At 31.8% G+C, this 15,653-nt stretch overlaps 2 protein-coding genes across 2 annotated transcripts in view; both read left to right on the top strand.

The window, feature by feature from the left end:
- The window catches only part of LOC107176996 (probable cytokinin riboside 5'-monophosphate phosphoribohydrolase LOGL10), an 85,521-nt gene that overhangs the window by 18,636 nt on the left and 51,232 nt on the right, over window positions 1–15,653 (top strand). The gene's annotated exons all lie outside the window — the stretch shown is intronic.
- Window positions 13,099–15,470, top strand: LOC102620533 (anthranilate N-methyltransferase-like). The gene is made up of 4 exons (XM_006493452.4): window positions 13,099–13,706; window positions 14,355–14,665; window positions 14,798–14,862; window positions 14,985–15,470. Exons 1-4 carry the CDS (start codon window positions 13,300–13,302, stop codon window positions 15,279–15,281), a joined length of 1,080 nt encoding a protein of 359 aa, XP_006493515.2. The 5' UTR covers window positions 13,099–13,299; the 3' UTR covers window positions 15,282–15,470.

Below are 15,653 nucleotides of genomic sequence, written 5' to 3'. Positions count from 1 at the left end.
TCATTTCCAGATGAACAATTAATGAATGTGGAAGTATTACCTTGGTATGCTGATATAGTTAATTATCTTGTTACAGGTAAACTTCCAGAGCATTGGACCAAGCAAGACAAGGCTAAATTCTTTGCAGAAATAAAGAATTTCTTTTGGGATGACCCGTATTTGTTCAAGTATTATGCAGACCAAATTGTTAGACGATGTGTCCCAGAAAGTGAAATTCAAAATATCCTTTCATTCTGCCATGAACAAGCTTGTGGAGGCCATTTCAGTGCTAAGAAAACAGCGACTAAAGTTTTACAATGTGATTTCTATTGGCCAACTATATTTTGAGACGCTTACACTTTCTGTTCTTCATGTGATAGGTGTCAACGAATGGGGAGCATTACGCGAAGGAATATGATGCCACTAAATCCAATTTTAGTGGTTGAGATTTTTGACGTATGGGGTATTAACTTCATGGGACCCTTTCCCCCTTCTTTTGGCCATCAATACATATTGGTTGCTGTTGACTACGTATCAAAATGGGTAGAAGCAATTCCATGTAGGACCAATGATCACAAGGTGGTGATAGGATTTTTGAAAAGCAACATTGTCTCGTGCTTTGGATTCCCTTGAGCAATAATCAGTGATAGTGGTGCCCACTTTTGTAACAAAGCATTCAAAGCTCTTTTGACAAAGTATTTAATCACACACAAAGTGGCGACCCCGTATCATCCGCAAACCAGTGGCCAAGTTGAGATCTCCAATCGAGAAATAAAGCACATATTAGAAAAAACGGTGAGGCCGGACAGAAAAGATTGGTCATTAAGACTTGATGATGCCTTATGGGCATATAGAACGGCTTTCAAGACCCCGATTGGGATGTCACCCTACAGGCTAGTGTATGGAAAAGCTTGCCACCTACCTGTGGAACTCGAGCATCGTGCATATTGGGCCATCAAGAAATTCAATTTTGACATGCAGCAAGCCAGCTCAGAAAGAAGATTACAGCTGGCAGAACTTGAAGAAATTCGCAATGATGCATACGAAAATGCCAAGATTTACAAGCAACGAATGAAAGTCTTCCATGATAAGCAAATTATGAGAAAATCGTTCACTCCAGGTCAGAAAGTGATTTTGTTCAATTCTCGCTTGCACCTATTCCCAGGTAAGTTACGCTCTCGTTGGTCTGGTCCCTTTATTGTTCATACTGTTTTTCCACATGGGGCAATTGAAATTAAGGACCCAAAGAACGGTGTCACGTTTAAAGTTAATGGTAAAAGATTAAAGCCATATCTAGAATACCAACCACGTGGAGAAGACACCGAAATAAATTTGAGTGACCCACCAGATTTGAATTGATTTTTTTTTCTTTCTTTTCGTTGATTTGATTTTGTTTTCTTTCTTTATATTATTCTTTTGCTAATTGAAATTATTTTTGCATAAGTGTGTTTATTTTACCATTAAGTTTTCTCTTATCATTTTTAATCATGAGTCTCATACTTAGACCGTTCCTCCTGAACATTCTTAAACCACTTCAACGTGTCAAAACTCATCTCAAAAGGCAGATTCAATTTTGTAAAACACAACGCATTTGGGCTCTACAACCACCAGAGTTAGTAGCCTATGTTGAGGGTTTAGAACGCCAACTCAGAGACATTGAGAGAAGTGTTTACGACATCCAGTTGGAGCTTGAGGTAAATTCAATAAGAGGACGATTTTAATTTTCTTTGTGTGTTTTAATTTGTTTTTCTATTTGTGTGCTTTAGTTTGTTACCCCGGTGAAGTGGCGGATAACGGTACTCCATGACAATCAAGTCGGTTACTTCAGTTTCCCATAATAACTGATATTCTGAGGCGAAGGTATGGACAGAAACGAGATTCTAGCGAAACTTCACAAGCGATTCCCTTCACTTCCTCAGAATGTCCTCCTTACAATCTATAAAGCTCGGTCCGAACGCATGCGATTACTCATGAGGAATAACATACCTGCTGACATCCGTTGGTTAATCGAAGTTAAAGTACGATCGGCAGGTGAGTTACCTCCAAAATTTATTGCATACATGCCTGGTTGTGGTAAAGGAAATTATGCAAGAAAACGACGAGCTCGAAGAATTTCTGTTGCTTGTCATAAGTGTGCCAGAATGAGTTGCAATAAAAACCCATGTTCTTTAGGAATGATGTCTGATAACAGGGAAGATAAGATTCAATTCATTAGGGATGGCTTGAATAAGGAGTCATTGGATGATATCCTTTTGTCTCTTGAAACGCATCCCAGTGGATATGTGCAAGGAGCGATTCTCCAGTTATGGCCATTATTCCAGAAAGAGCATGCACGATATAGTCTCGGGAATCTGACTATAAACGACCCTGTTTGCCAGTTTATAAGAAAACTGGATAGGAAGCCTATCCTCGACCCATAGAGGGAGTTCAAGCCGTTTCTGGACGTAAAACCAGAGGAAGATGTGAGCCACAGTCGCAACTACCTGTAAATATCCTTTTACTTTATTATTATTTTATTTCACTATTGTCTTATTGTTTGCATTATTGTCTTTAATAATTTTATTACTGTTTGCTTTTTCCTTATTACTGTTTGCTTTTCCCTTTTTACTGTTTCCTTTTTGACTCGCGAGCCACGTGCTTTACGCGTTATTTGACATGGACATGTGACCTCATACACAACTATGACCCACTGTCACCAAGACTCTTAAATGTGATTTTCTTTGTCAAGCACTCACAAATTATTTTTGCGAAGTATCACAACGGCAGCTACTCCCAATAGACAATTCAAGAACATTTGTGTGCTTTCTGGATTTACATATGGCAAACATAAAGAGTTCGTTGAGGCAGCCATAGATCTTGGTCGAAGCATAGCAGCGAGAAAATTACACTTGGTGTATGGAGGAGGTAATCGAGGGTTATCAAAAATGGTCTCAGAAGCAGCTTTTATCAGAGGAAGTCAAGTGTTAGGCATCATCCCAAGAGTCTTAAAACCATTGGGCAGTTCGTCTGACTCATCAACTGGAGAAGAGTTAGTCGTCTCAGGTATGCAGGAAAGAATAACTGAAATGCTTAATCATGCTGATGCTTTTATTTTCCTTCCAGGAGATCTTGCAACACTAGAGGCACTTATCACGCTAGCATCTTGGGCCCATCTCCACATCCACCAGAAACCCATCGGTTTGTTAAATGTCAATAACTTTTATGATGGCTTTATCGCATTTCTTAACCATGCAATAAAAAACTATTTCATTCCCGCTAATGTGAAAAAACTTTTTATTTGTGCTCACACTGCTAATGAGATACTTGATCTGTTACAAGCTTATAGACCGGAGCCAGACCCCTGGACCTTTGTGTTGGAGCGTCCAAATAATGATGGTAACAGTAGCAGCAGTAAGAAATACAAATTAGATTTAACTCTCCGCCTGTAAATATTTTCTTCTGTGTTGCACCACCCAGGTGATGTCTTCTAAACTCTACTTCTTTCCTTTCAAACATTGAGGACAATGTTTCGTTCTGGTTGGGGGGAGGGAATAGTCGACAATTGTGGAATTTTGGTTAAGTTTTTACTAATTTTTTGTTGTAGAAACTAACTGTTGCTAACTTTTTATGTTGAAGATGGCTGAATATGAAGTGTAGTGACTCTAGAAACGCATCTTCATCGTTTATAAAAAAAAAAAAAATTCAGACATTTTCTTTTTTCTTTATTATGTGTTTATGTTTATTTTTCTTCTTTTTAATTTCTCCTCTATAAATATACATTTTCCAACTTTTGAGTCGAAGATGGCTGAATATGGAGTGTAGTTCCTCTAGAAACGCATCTTCTTTAAAAAAAAAAATTATTTTCGTTTTCTATCATTTTACGTGTAACTTTTCTAATTAGTTTTTATGCATCATTTTCACATTTCTGCATGCATATTTTCCTTTCATGTTTAGAATAGGTTGGGGGGTAGAATGATGTTTAAAAAAAAAAAATGTGTGATTTGTTTTAACATTGGATGACATGATTAATTTCAAATTTTAGTATTTGTATTATCTTTGGTCTTAAGTGATGTTACGCTATGTTTGCTACTTTACATGTTGATGTCGGAGACAAATGTGAGTTGCTTGAAGGAATGAACATGTCATAATAAGTACCAAGTGAGTTTTTGAGCCTATTATTTTTCTTGGAGAATAACCCTTTTGCCCACTCTTTATACAGCTTAGCAGTTTATTATTTTACACACGATCTCTAAATTACTTTTGAGTTAACCCTTAAAAAAAAAATTGTAAAATAAAAAAAAAGAAAAAAGAGTGTGTTGCTACATTTGGAGGCCCATCTAACTAGTAGATATGGAAGATTATTTAGAGCCCTAAAAGACGATGGAAAGGCCATCTTTGATCCGTTTGAGCCTTTCTAGCCATCCCTTTTATCAAATATCCATAGTTAACCCTTTTGAGCCTTTAAAAAAATAAAAAATAAAAAATAAAAAAAAAACCTTTTTCTTTGTCAACTTATCATCTTGACCCACTCCGATTTGGAGTATTACCCAATGTCTTATAAGTTCCATCACCTATATATGTTTGAGAAAATGTAAATAATTATGTTGTTCAGTAAAGTTATGCAAAAAAAAAAACAAACAAACAAAACAAAAGTTGTTGTTTCAAAAGAAAAAAAAATAAAAATAATAGGTGAAATCTACCTTGCAACTTCCCAAAAAAAAAAAAATTCTCTGCATTTTTCTCAAACATACACTTTGTTTTCCTTATTTTCCTTCTTTGTTAGCCATGTCCCTAGCCTACGTTACGTCCTAATAAAAGTCCTTCTTGATTTTAGGGAACTATAGTTTGAAGTAGAAGCTAGTTATATGGGCTAAAAAGATGTCGTGATGCATAATAATAAAAAAAAAGAGATAAATAAATTGGGTTGACTAGTATTTTTGTTTGACTTGAGATCGTATTATTTCTAAGCTGAGGGCATATTTATTTCATCTTGGTGAGAGCATGTGATATCACTTCTTTATTATTTTCTCTCTCAATTACCATTCATTGGAGTGACTATTTTTATTGGTTTTAATTTCTTTGTGAGAGTGTCACTACTTCCAGTGAGATTTTGGGGTTTGACATGTCATTCTTGAAAGTAGCTATGACAAAGTCTGCTGGGCTGATTCATGTGGATGGTTGATATGGGTGTGATGTTGCTTTAGACTGGAGATAATGCTTATACTCTTATTTGATTGCTATCATTAATCTGACGAAATAAATACGAATGTTTCTATTAAAAAAAAAAACAATATTTTGAATTTGAATTTTGTTTTCACTTTATTTGCTAGGGACTAGCAATAAGCTGGTTGGGGGGTGTGTTGAGTGTTAGAAAATGCATATTTATAAAGGAGAAAACCGTCATTTTACATTTCAAGTCTTACTAACAACCCTTACTTTTATGTATTTAACCTTCTTGTGATTTAATTACATGTGTTTTATTTTAATTAAGTATTTTATGTATTTTAGGGGCATTATAGTCATTTCACAATAAAGGAGAGATCAGACGGCAAAACGAACATCACTTTTGAACTCAGGACAGTCGAAAACCTTAGGAGGAGCATAAAAGGAAAAATGGCACTATTCATATGTACGGTACTATTCACGTGTACGGTACTAACTACGTTACTGTTCACAACACTGTTCACATAGACGGATCGATGACGTGGCATTGACCGATGATGTGGCATTGACTGATGAGGTGTCACGATCCTGTTGGGCTAAAATTCTTATGTACTGTTGATGGTGACGTGGCAGCATATCAGTGGATGAAAAATCTCGCGTACGGTACATGCATCACACAGGATTATTTTCAACCAAACCGCGTTACTGTTCATCCGAGTCAAACCGCGTTACTGTTCATCCGAGTCAAACCGCGTTACTGTTCATCCGCGTTGTCAAACCGCGTTGACAATTATTAAAGTTTAAAATATTAAAATACCAAATTGTTTACCAGCCACACTTCTATATATTATAGCACATGCAAAAGTCTTACTGGTCAACATAAATTATTGTCGCAATAATGATTTAAGACCAAAACCTTTACCGCAAGTGGATGAAGGATTTGATCAAAATGTATGTTTATTCGGGGAATTCTAAAAATTTAAAGAAAGAAGACAAGGAAGAAAGTGAGATGTTTTATATTTTATTTTTGGTTTACCTGAAGACGAAGGATTCGATTAAAAAATTATGGTTGTGGATCAAAATTGGTGGTGGATTTTGAGATAAAGAATTTGAGTTTACTGGTTTTGATATTTTTGTTATTCTAATTTATTGTATTAATTTATGATGGTGCGCACAAAGGCGTATGATAATCCTTTTACTTAATTTTTATCAAATATTTTAATAGAGTTAATAAGAAAATAAAAGAGGTGATACAAATTATAAATAATGAATGAGAAATTATACAAATTAAAATTATTAGAATATTTTTACTAATGAGTAAATCTTTGAGTGAACCATTGATAATAGAGCTGCGGGCTTTATGGTATGTGGAATCGGATTATTGGACCAATTAAATAAATTAATAACACATCTAAGCATGACAAACTATTAAATATTAAAAAGAATTAAAATACTATCATAATTGCTGAGAATATGAAAGGAAGTATAAATAAATAAATGATATAAGAAGAAAGAAAAGATAGATTTTATAAGAGATTTCGGAATGAATCACAAGTTAATTTCAAGGCCCTATTTATAAAATCCATGAGCCAATATAAGAATTGCCACAGTTAATATCGCACATGCATAAATACAAACTTTGCCACTCATGGATTTATCCAAAAATCATCCTTGATCTCCCGTGACTAAACATGTATGCATATGCTTTACTCATCTCCAATTTGGTATTAAGGTGCCATACTTTTTGAATTACGGTTATTGCAAAAATAAAAATTGTAGGTATAAAATAAAAACTAACAGTATGTAGTAAATATAGTTTTTAAATAATAATTTTAATAAAATTAATAAAGATATAATAATTTTTTTATTTTATAAATATAAAATTAAATTAAATTAATTTTTAAGTTGTAACAGATAGTCTTTACTAAATACTTTAATACTGTATCTTTTAAATTACTGCTGCTTAATCTAAATTTCAAACAATGCCTTACCTTATTAACCAATCTCGGTAAATGGTTTGTGAGCTATGCTAAGATAAAGTCTGGCACCCTTGAGCTCGTCAAGCCTTAGCTTCCTCGTCTAGTAGCTTTGGTCTTCTAATTGTTGGTAACCTAAAAAAAATTACTCAATATTAAAAATATGAATTAAAATTTAGTGTTGAGTTGAGTTTTTGTTAAATATTAAATTATTGATTAAATTTATTTATTTTTAACCAATTTAATTCTCAGGAAAAAGGTAATTCTCTCTATAAAAAATATGATATCTAAAATGAATGAAAGATTATAAATAGTTATTTATAAATTATATATAATATAACTTAACAATACCCCTTTTAAAATTAATTAATGGTGGACAGCCAGATGTTTGTTGTGAGATTGCACCTGCAATAGTCGGTATGCTTACATAATTGATTGTGGAAATAATGATTTAAAAATAATTGGGAAATTGTCTTATATAGCCATTTTCAAAAACTCAATATTAAAATTAGTCATATAACAAAAATTCTGACAATAATAACCACACACACTTTTTATGGACTAAATTACCCCCCAAATCTCATCTCTTATTTCACTTCAACAACTAAACACAAACTCTAGAAAACTACTTTCATTTCACTTCTCAAATTCCCTCCAACAACTAAACACAAAACTATTTCCAATTTCATATGCATCAAACAATATTTTTTAACTAGCACTGAAGACAAAATCAATCAAGTTAAAAAAGGGGAAAAAAAGCTCATTAAGGTTAGTTTTTTTTTTTTTAAATTTAGATTGTAAGATTAATTAAGTTTTATCTATGGGTTTTGTAGATATTTGAAGAAACAAATATCTTTATTAATTTTTATTACAATGTGGGTAGATATTTACTTGTGTGAATCCAAAAATTAGAAAAAGTCCGAAAATATTGTATTTTTATGACTTGTAGAAGAAAATCCGATCGCGGGCGAAGGTTGTCATCGCCCGCCCTTCTCTTGGGCTAAGTGCGGGCGATGGCATCCATCGCCCGCCCTTCTCGTGGGCTAAGTACAGGCGATGGCACCCTTCACCCGCACTTCTCGCGGATGATACCAGCGGGAAGTGCGGGCGAAGGTTGCCATTGCCCGGGTGATGGAGCCCTTCTTGTGGGCTAAGGGCGGGCAAAGGCATGCATCGCCCACCCTTCTCGTGGGCTAAGTGCGGGCGAAGGCATGCATCGCCCGGGTGATGGCACCCTTCGCCCGCACTTCCTGCTTGTATCGCCCGCGAGTAGTGCGGGCGAAGGGTGCCATCGACTGGGCGATGCATGCCTTCGCCCACACTTAGCCCACGAGAAGGGTGGGCAATGGATGACATCGCCCGAGCGATGCATGCCTTTGCCGGCCCTTAGCCCACGAGAAGGGCGGGTGATGGATGCCATCGCCTGGGCGATGACAACCTTTGCTGGCGATCGGATTTTCTTCTACAAGTCATAGAAATATAATATTTTCCGGACTTTTTCTAATTCTTGGATTCACACAAGTAAATATCTACCCACATTGTAATAAAAATTAATAAAGATATTTGTTTCTTCAAATATCTACAATACCCATAAATAAAACTTAATTAATCTTACAATCTAAATTTTTTTAAAAAAATAATCTTAATGAGCTTTTTTTCTCCTTTTTTGGCTTGATTGACTTTGTCTTCAGTGTTAGTTAAAAATTATTGTTTGATGTATATAAAATCGGAAATAATTTTGTGTTTAGTTGTTGGAGGGAGTTTAAGAAGTGAAATGAGAGTAGTTTTCTAAAGTTTGTGTTTAGTTGTTGTTGAAGTGAAATAAGAGATGAGTATTGGGGGATAATTTAGTCCATAAAATATGTGTATGGTTATTATTATAAGAATTTTTATTCTATGACTAGTTTTGATATTAAGTTTTTAAAAGTTACTATATAAGATAATTTCCCGAAATAATTGGGTAGTTTTTAAAAAAACTGACATCTCTGGCATGTTTGCTGATCCCTTTGAAAGTAACAAAGCTTTATTCACGTGGGATGTGCAATTTGCAGAGAAGATAAGATCAAGTCTCTTGATGTACGGCTCTTCATAAATTATTTAATTTAATTTTTCATTGTCTCGTCAATGTCATACGGGAAAAAAAAAAAATCTTAATGAGCTTTTTTTCCCTTTTTTTGGCTTGACTTTTTCTTCAGTGCTAGTTAAAAATTATTGTTTGATGCATATAAAATTAGAAATAATTTTGTGTTTAGTTGTTGGAGGGAGTTTGAGAAGTGAAATGAGAGTAATTTTCTAAAGTTTGTGTTTAATTATTGTTGAAGTGAAATAAGAGATGAGTATTGGGGGATAATTTAGTCCATAAAATATGTGTATGGTTATTATTGTAAGAATTTTTATTCTACGACTAATTTTGATATTAAGTTTTTAAAAGTGACTATATAAGATAATTTCCCAAAATAATTGGGTAGTCTTTAAAAAAACTGACATCTCTGGCATGTTTGCTGATCCCTTTGAAAGTAACAAAGCTTTATTCACGTGGGATGTGCAATTTGCAGAGAAGATAAGATCAAGTCTCTTGATGTACGGCTCTTCATAAATTATTTAATTTAATTTTTCATTGTCTCGTCAACGTCATACGGGGAAAAAAAAAAATCTTAATGAGCTTTTTTTCTCTTTTTTTTCTTGGTTGGCTTTGTCTTCGGTGCTAGTTAAAAATTATTGTTTGATGTATATAAAATCAAAAATAATTTTATGTTTAGTTGTTGGAGGGAGCTTGAGAAGTGAAATGAGAATAATTTTTTAGAGTTTGTGTTTAGTTATTGTTGAAGTAAAATAAGAGATGAGTATTGCGGGATAATTTATTCCATAAAAAATATATATGATTATTATTATAAAAAATTTTATTCTATAACTAGTTTTGATATTAAATTTTTGAAAGTGAGTGATAATTTCTCAGAATAATTAGGTAGTCTTTAAAAAAAACTGACATCTCTGGCATGTTAGCTGATCCCTTTGAAAGTAACAACGCTTTATTCACGTGGGATGTGCAATTTGCAGCGAAGATAAGGTCAAGTCTCTTGATGTACGGCTCTTCATAAATTATTTAATTTAATTTTTCATTGTCTCGTCAACGTCATACGGGGAAAAAAAAAATAATCTTAATGAGCTTTTTTTCTTCTTTTTTGGCTTGATTGATTTTATTTTCGGTGCTAGTTAAAAATTATTGTTTGATGCATATAAAATTAAAAATAATTTTATGTTTAGTTGTTGGAGGGAGTTTGAGAAGTGAAATAAGAGTAATTTTTTAGAGTTTGTGTTTAGTTGTTGTTGAAGTAAAATAAGAGATGAGTATTGGGGGGTAATTTATTCCATAAAAAATGTATATGATTATTACTGTAAAAATTTTTATTCAATGACTAGTTTTGATATTAAATTTTTGAAAGTGAGTGATAATTTCTCAAAATAATTAGGTAGCCTTTAAAAAAACTGACATCTCTGGCATGCTCGCTGGTCCCTTTGAAAGTAACAACGCTTTATTCACGTGGGATGTGCAATTTGCAGAGAAGATAAGATCAAGCCTCTTGATGTACGGCTCTTCATAAATTATTTAATTTAATTTTTCATTGTCTCGTCAACGTCATACGGGGAAAAAAAAAAAAAGAAGTTGATAATCTCTTCCATCAGTGCGCGATGCGAATTGTTTACTATTTTTGGAACTCACAAAAGTTATATAATTTATTGCCAAAGGTGCAAAAGTCGAGGAGGCAGAATTAGCTAGCGTATATGTATCTTGAGAGAGAAAATGAAGGACTCCAATTGCAGTTGTTCGTCATTGACTTAAGGTGGAGCAATTTTCCGTGTTGAAATAATCGACAAACATATATTTATTAGGGCGGCTGAACTTTTTTTGAGATGAGATTATATTAATATTCATAAAGTTGAATTAATGACAATGATGTTTTTTTATTTATTTTTATATATTACAATAAGAATATTATTAATATTTATAATTAAAAAGCAGTCGAAAATCTCTTAAATAATTATATTATAATATAACTCGAATGTTAATTTTCACTTAAAATTAAAAGGGGATTTTACCTTCACTATTAATATTGGAAGTAAATCGATTCAACCCCAATGTAGGGGAGCTTACTAACCCTCATTATACTGGAGAGTCAAATCTTAATATTGACTCTGCGCTAGGACTTGAACCCATACCCTCAAGATTTTACCCTCACTATTAATATTACATAAAAAAAAATTAATGTGCAAATGGGTTATTAATAAGAAAAAAAACTAAGGTGCTGAGCTTTTTAAATGATACCTAAAATTAGAGCATGAGAACTCAAGTTTGACTCAACCATGTTTTGGCGTTAGGCATTTAGTTTTAATTAGTTCTTCTTAAAATATGAGATAAAAAATATATATTAGATATATTATAAAATTTATTTAGTTAAAATCAATTCTTCCAACAATCTAAAATGTAAAATTATTAAATAAAATTCTATTCTACTATTGCTAATCCATTAATTTTTAATTCAATGATAACATTTTCACTTATTATTTCTTCACTCAAATTACATCTTTTTTACTACTCTTTTTTTGATTAAACTAATTTTTCTATTCTTCTATTTTTTAATGCTTTCCGATACATTTTTATTTCAAAATAGATAAAACAAGCACACAGAAAAAAATAATAATAGTAGATGAACAAAAGAATATATTGAAAAGAAATAATAACAAATAAATAACAAAACTAATTAAGAGAATAATAAAAAGATAAAATCTGAAATTTGAGATGAAATCATAAATTAATTTTATCTTTATCTTAATTATTTGAGGATTTGAGAAATGACCAATAACCATGGAGAATAGAGAAAACTATTAGATTTCTCTCTCTAAAGCATCAAGAACATATAGTGTCATAGTTTTTGGAGGAAAAATTTAATGTATAAGTAACAAAATGTGAGGCTTTTTATAGAGTTTAAAATGAATATAAATTTTTTAATTATAACATATTAATTCTAATAATAAAATAAAAAATTTGTAGGATTGAAACTATTAATTTTTTAATAGTAGGAAAAATTTGTGGGAAAATTTTTTTAATTATAACCTATAATAAAATTTATAGGTTTTGTAGGGATTACAACTATTAAGTATTACATTAAATAGACTTTATAGGAATTTACTAGTTTATTTAAGAAAAGAGTTATAAAATAATAATAAATTAAATGAATAATAATGACTTTATAATTCACTTTTTCTTTTTATGTACAAAATATTCGTCTTATGTGGATGTAGGGCTTTCATATATAACACGACCCTAAATAACCGCCCAAGTTGCCTAATGGTCGAGCTGCTACTGTAAGGTAGTGTTTATTTTTTGGATTGGATTGTGAATTCTAAGGAGTGAGAATCCTAGAATTGAGAGTGTGGAGTGGGAGTGAGAGTAGGTTATTTACTTACACTGGAATGGAAGTATGGAATAGAGATCAGAATCCAATTTATGTGTTTACTTTGTCTTGAATTGAGAGTAGATAATTTTAAATTACAATTTTATCCTTATTTAAAGAATTATAGTTTTTAATTACAAAACTAATAAAAAATATATTTAATGAATAATATTTATTTTATTATATTTGTAAATTTATTATAATTATTAATATTCTTAATTATGAACAATAAATTATTAATTTTAATATAAAATGAAACCTTATTTTATTTTATTTAATATAATTATATTAAATTTATTATTATATAAAATAATAATATTATATTTATTAATTCTCTATTAATATAATAATATTATTTTAAAATAATTTTAATTTAAAATCAATGTAAATTATTATTTAGTTAAATATAATATTATTATTTAAATAAATATAATAATATTATTTAAATAAATATAATATTATTTATTTTATTTTATTAATTATAAAATATTAAATTAAATTAAAAAAATAAAATGATAAAAAAGGGAGAGGTGGGACTTCTCACTCTAAAAAAGTGAGATTTACGGAGTGAGATTCTCACTCCCTTCTCATTTAAAAGAAATAAACACTGGTATGGAAGGAATTCACGCTCCTCACCCACTCCCGTAAGTAAAGACAGCATAAACACAGCATAAGAGTAGTGGTATAAAAGATTCAAAAACACTAAGCTAAGAGCAAAGCAAAGCAGGAGCAAGAAATTAAACGCGCAAATGGGTTCTTTCACTAAGAGCAAATCAAAAGTGACCAATGAAGAGGAAGAGGTATATTCACATGCCATGGTACTGGGAAGTGCAATAGTGCTACCCGCGGTTTTTCAAGCAGTAGTAAATCTTGATGTTCTTGATATCATAAACAAAGCTGGTCCTGGTGCTGAGCTTTCTGCTTCAGAGATTGCTTCTCAAATTCCCACCAAAAATCCTGAGGGTGCTGCCAAGATGTTGGATCGGGTTCTCGGGCTTCTGGTGAGCTTCAATATCCTTTGTTGCTCTTTCAGTACTCATGGAGTAAGGCTCTACAGTCTCGCTCCTGTCGCTAAATACTATGTGAGTGATCAAAACGGCGTCTCAATGCGTCCCTATATGAACTTGTCTCTTGACAAAGTAATGATGCCTGGCTGGTATGTTCGCTCTTCTTTTACTTTTCTATTTTTTTTTGTTTTGTTAAATAATACATTAAACTCCCTCTTGGAATTTAATTTTATCATTTTAATTCTCCTTTATCGTAAATTTTTGTAATATCTCATTTTATTTTTTATGTTAGAATATGAGACAGTAAAAGAAAGAAAAAAAACACGGTTAAAGAATAAATATGACTTTTATATATACAAACCTATTATTTGAGTCCTCTACATAAATTAAAATTGGTTAATTTATTTATTGATTAAAATATTACATGCTAATGGCATACTTTTTTTTTCACAATTGGAATATCATGGATGAAATGGGGTACTAAAAAATCTATCATAAAAAACACGGTTAAAGAATAAATATGACTTTTATATATACAAACCTATTATTTGAGTCCACTACATAAATTAAAATTGGTTAATTTATTTATTGATTAAAATATTACATGCTAATGGCATACTTTTTTTTTTTCACAATTGGAATATCATGGATGAAATGGGGTACTAAAAAATCTATCATAAATTAAAGTGATAGAAATAAATTACAAGAGGGATTAAGTACGGTCACTCTCCCTTCTAGTTTGATCCGTTTTCATTCCATGAAGCTTCTAAATGTGTGTTCTTATTTGGAAATTTTAGGTTCCAATTGAAAGACCAAATTCTTGAAGGAGAACTTTCGTATAATAAAGCCCTCGGAATGGATTTCTACGATTATCTGGGCACCGACTCCAGGTTCAATGAAGTTTTCAACAATGGAATGATCGGCCAGACTTCTTTTGTAATCAATAAGATTGTAGAATCCTACAAAGGCTTTCAGAATATTACGCGCCTTGTTGACGTTGGCGGTGGTTTAGGAATCACCCTTGCGACCATAATTTCCAAATACCCTCATATTAAGGGTATTAATTTTGACGTACCTCATGTTATAAAAGATGCCTCATCTTATCCCGGTATGTTTTAATTTATTGTCTACTACCATGATGTTAATATTTCTATTTTTGTCAAAAACTTATCTAATCCTGTATTTTTGCTGATTAGTTGATACTACACTAACAAAATGGGTCTATTAATTTATATTTCAGGCATGGAACATGTTGGCGGAGATATGTACCAAAAAATTCCAGAGGGGGATGCCATTTTAATGAAGGTTAATCATATTTTTATTTATCAATCGCATGCATGCATAATTACTTGAATTATATCATTAATGAGTACTCAGCATGGGGCTACTAAGCAAGTAACATGCAAGTTTATCTTTCAATTTTACAGTGGATGCTTCATAATTTTGATGATGAGAATTGCATAAAGATACTGAGGAATTGTTACAAAGCTCTTCCAAATGATGGAAAGGTACTTGTTATTAACTCAACGTTGCCAGAAGTGCCTGACAGTACCGAGGCTTCAAGGGATTCCTTCATTTTAGATGCAATTTTTTTAATCCAAATTCCTCATGGAAGGGAGCGGACCAAAAAGGAGTTCACTGCATTGGCAATCGAAGCTGGATTTAAGGGTATCAACTTTGAATGTAACGTTTGCAATTCCTATGTCATGGAATTCTACAAGTAACTTTGAAGCTAGATTGCTTCATTCTTTCTTTATCAGAAAGATGCATCTTCTCAATTTTAATTTGGAGTGTCGATACTCCATTTTCTTTTCTGTAACTTTCTGTTTTGTTTGGCCTTTATGGCTCGCGGGAACTTCTTATGTAATGCTTTTGTGTGTTCAATAATATAAGTCCTGTTTGTGTTTGGTATAGAGGTGCTAGTATCTTAAAAGTTATAATTGCTATGAATAAAAAATTATAATTATAATTATAAAATAAAAGTTAATAATATGTAATAAATATAAATTTTAAATAATAATTTTAATTAAAAGTTACAACTATTATGGATAAAAAGTTATAATTATAAAATAAAAATTAATAAGATGTAATAAATA

Source organism: Citrus sinensis, chromosome 9, assembly GCF_022201045.2.
Source record: "Citrus sinensis cultivar Valencia sweet orange chromosome 9, DVS_A1.0, whole genome shotgun sequence".
NCBI classification, from domain to species: domain Eukaryota; kingdom Viridiplantae; phylum Streptophyta; class Magnoliopsida; order Sapindales; family Rutaceae; genus Citrus; species Citrus sinensis.
Note: the sequence above shows the minus strand (reverse complement) of the source record. Positions and strands in the feature narration are given on the sequence as shown.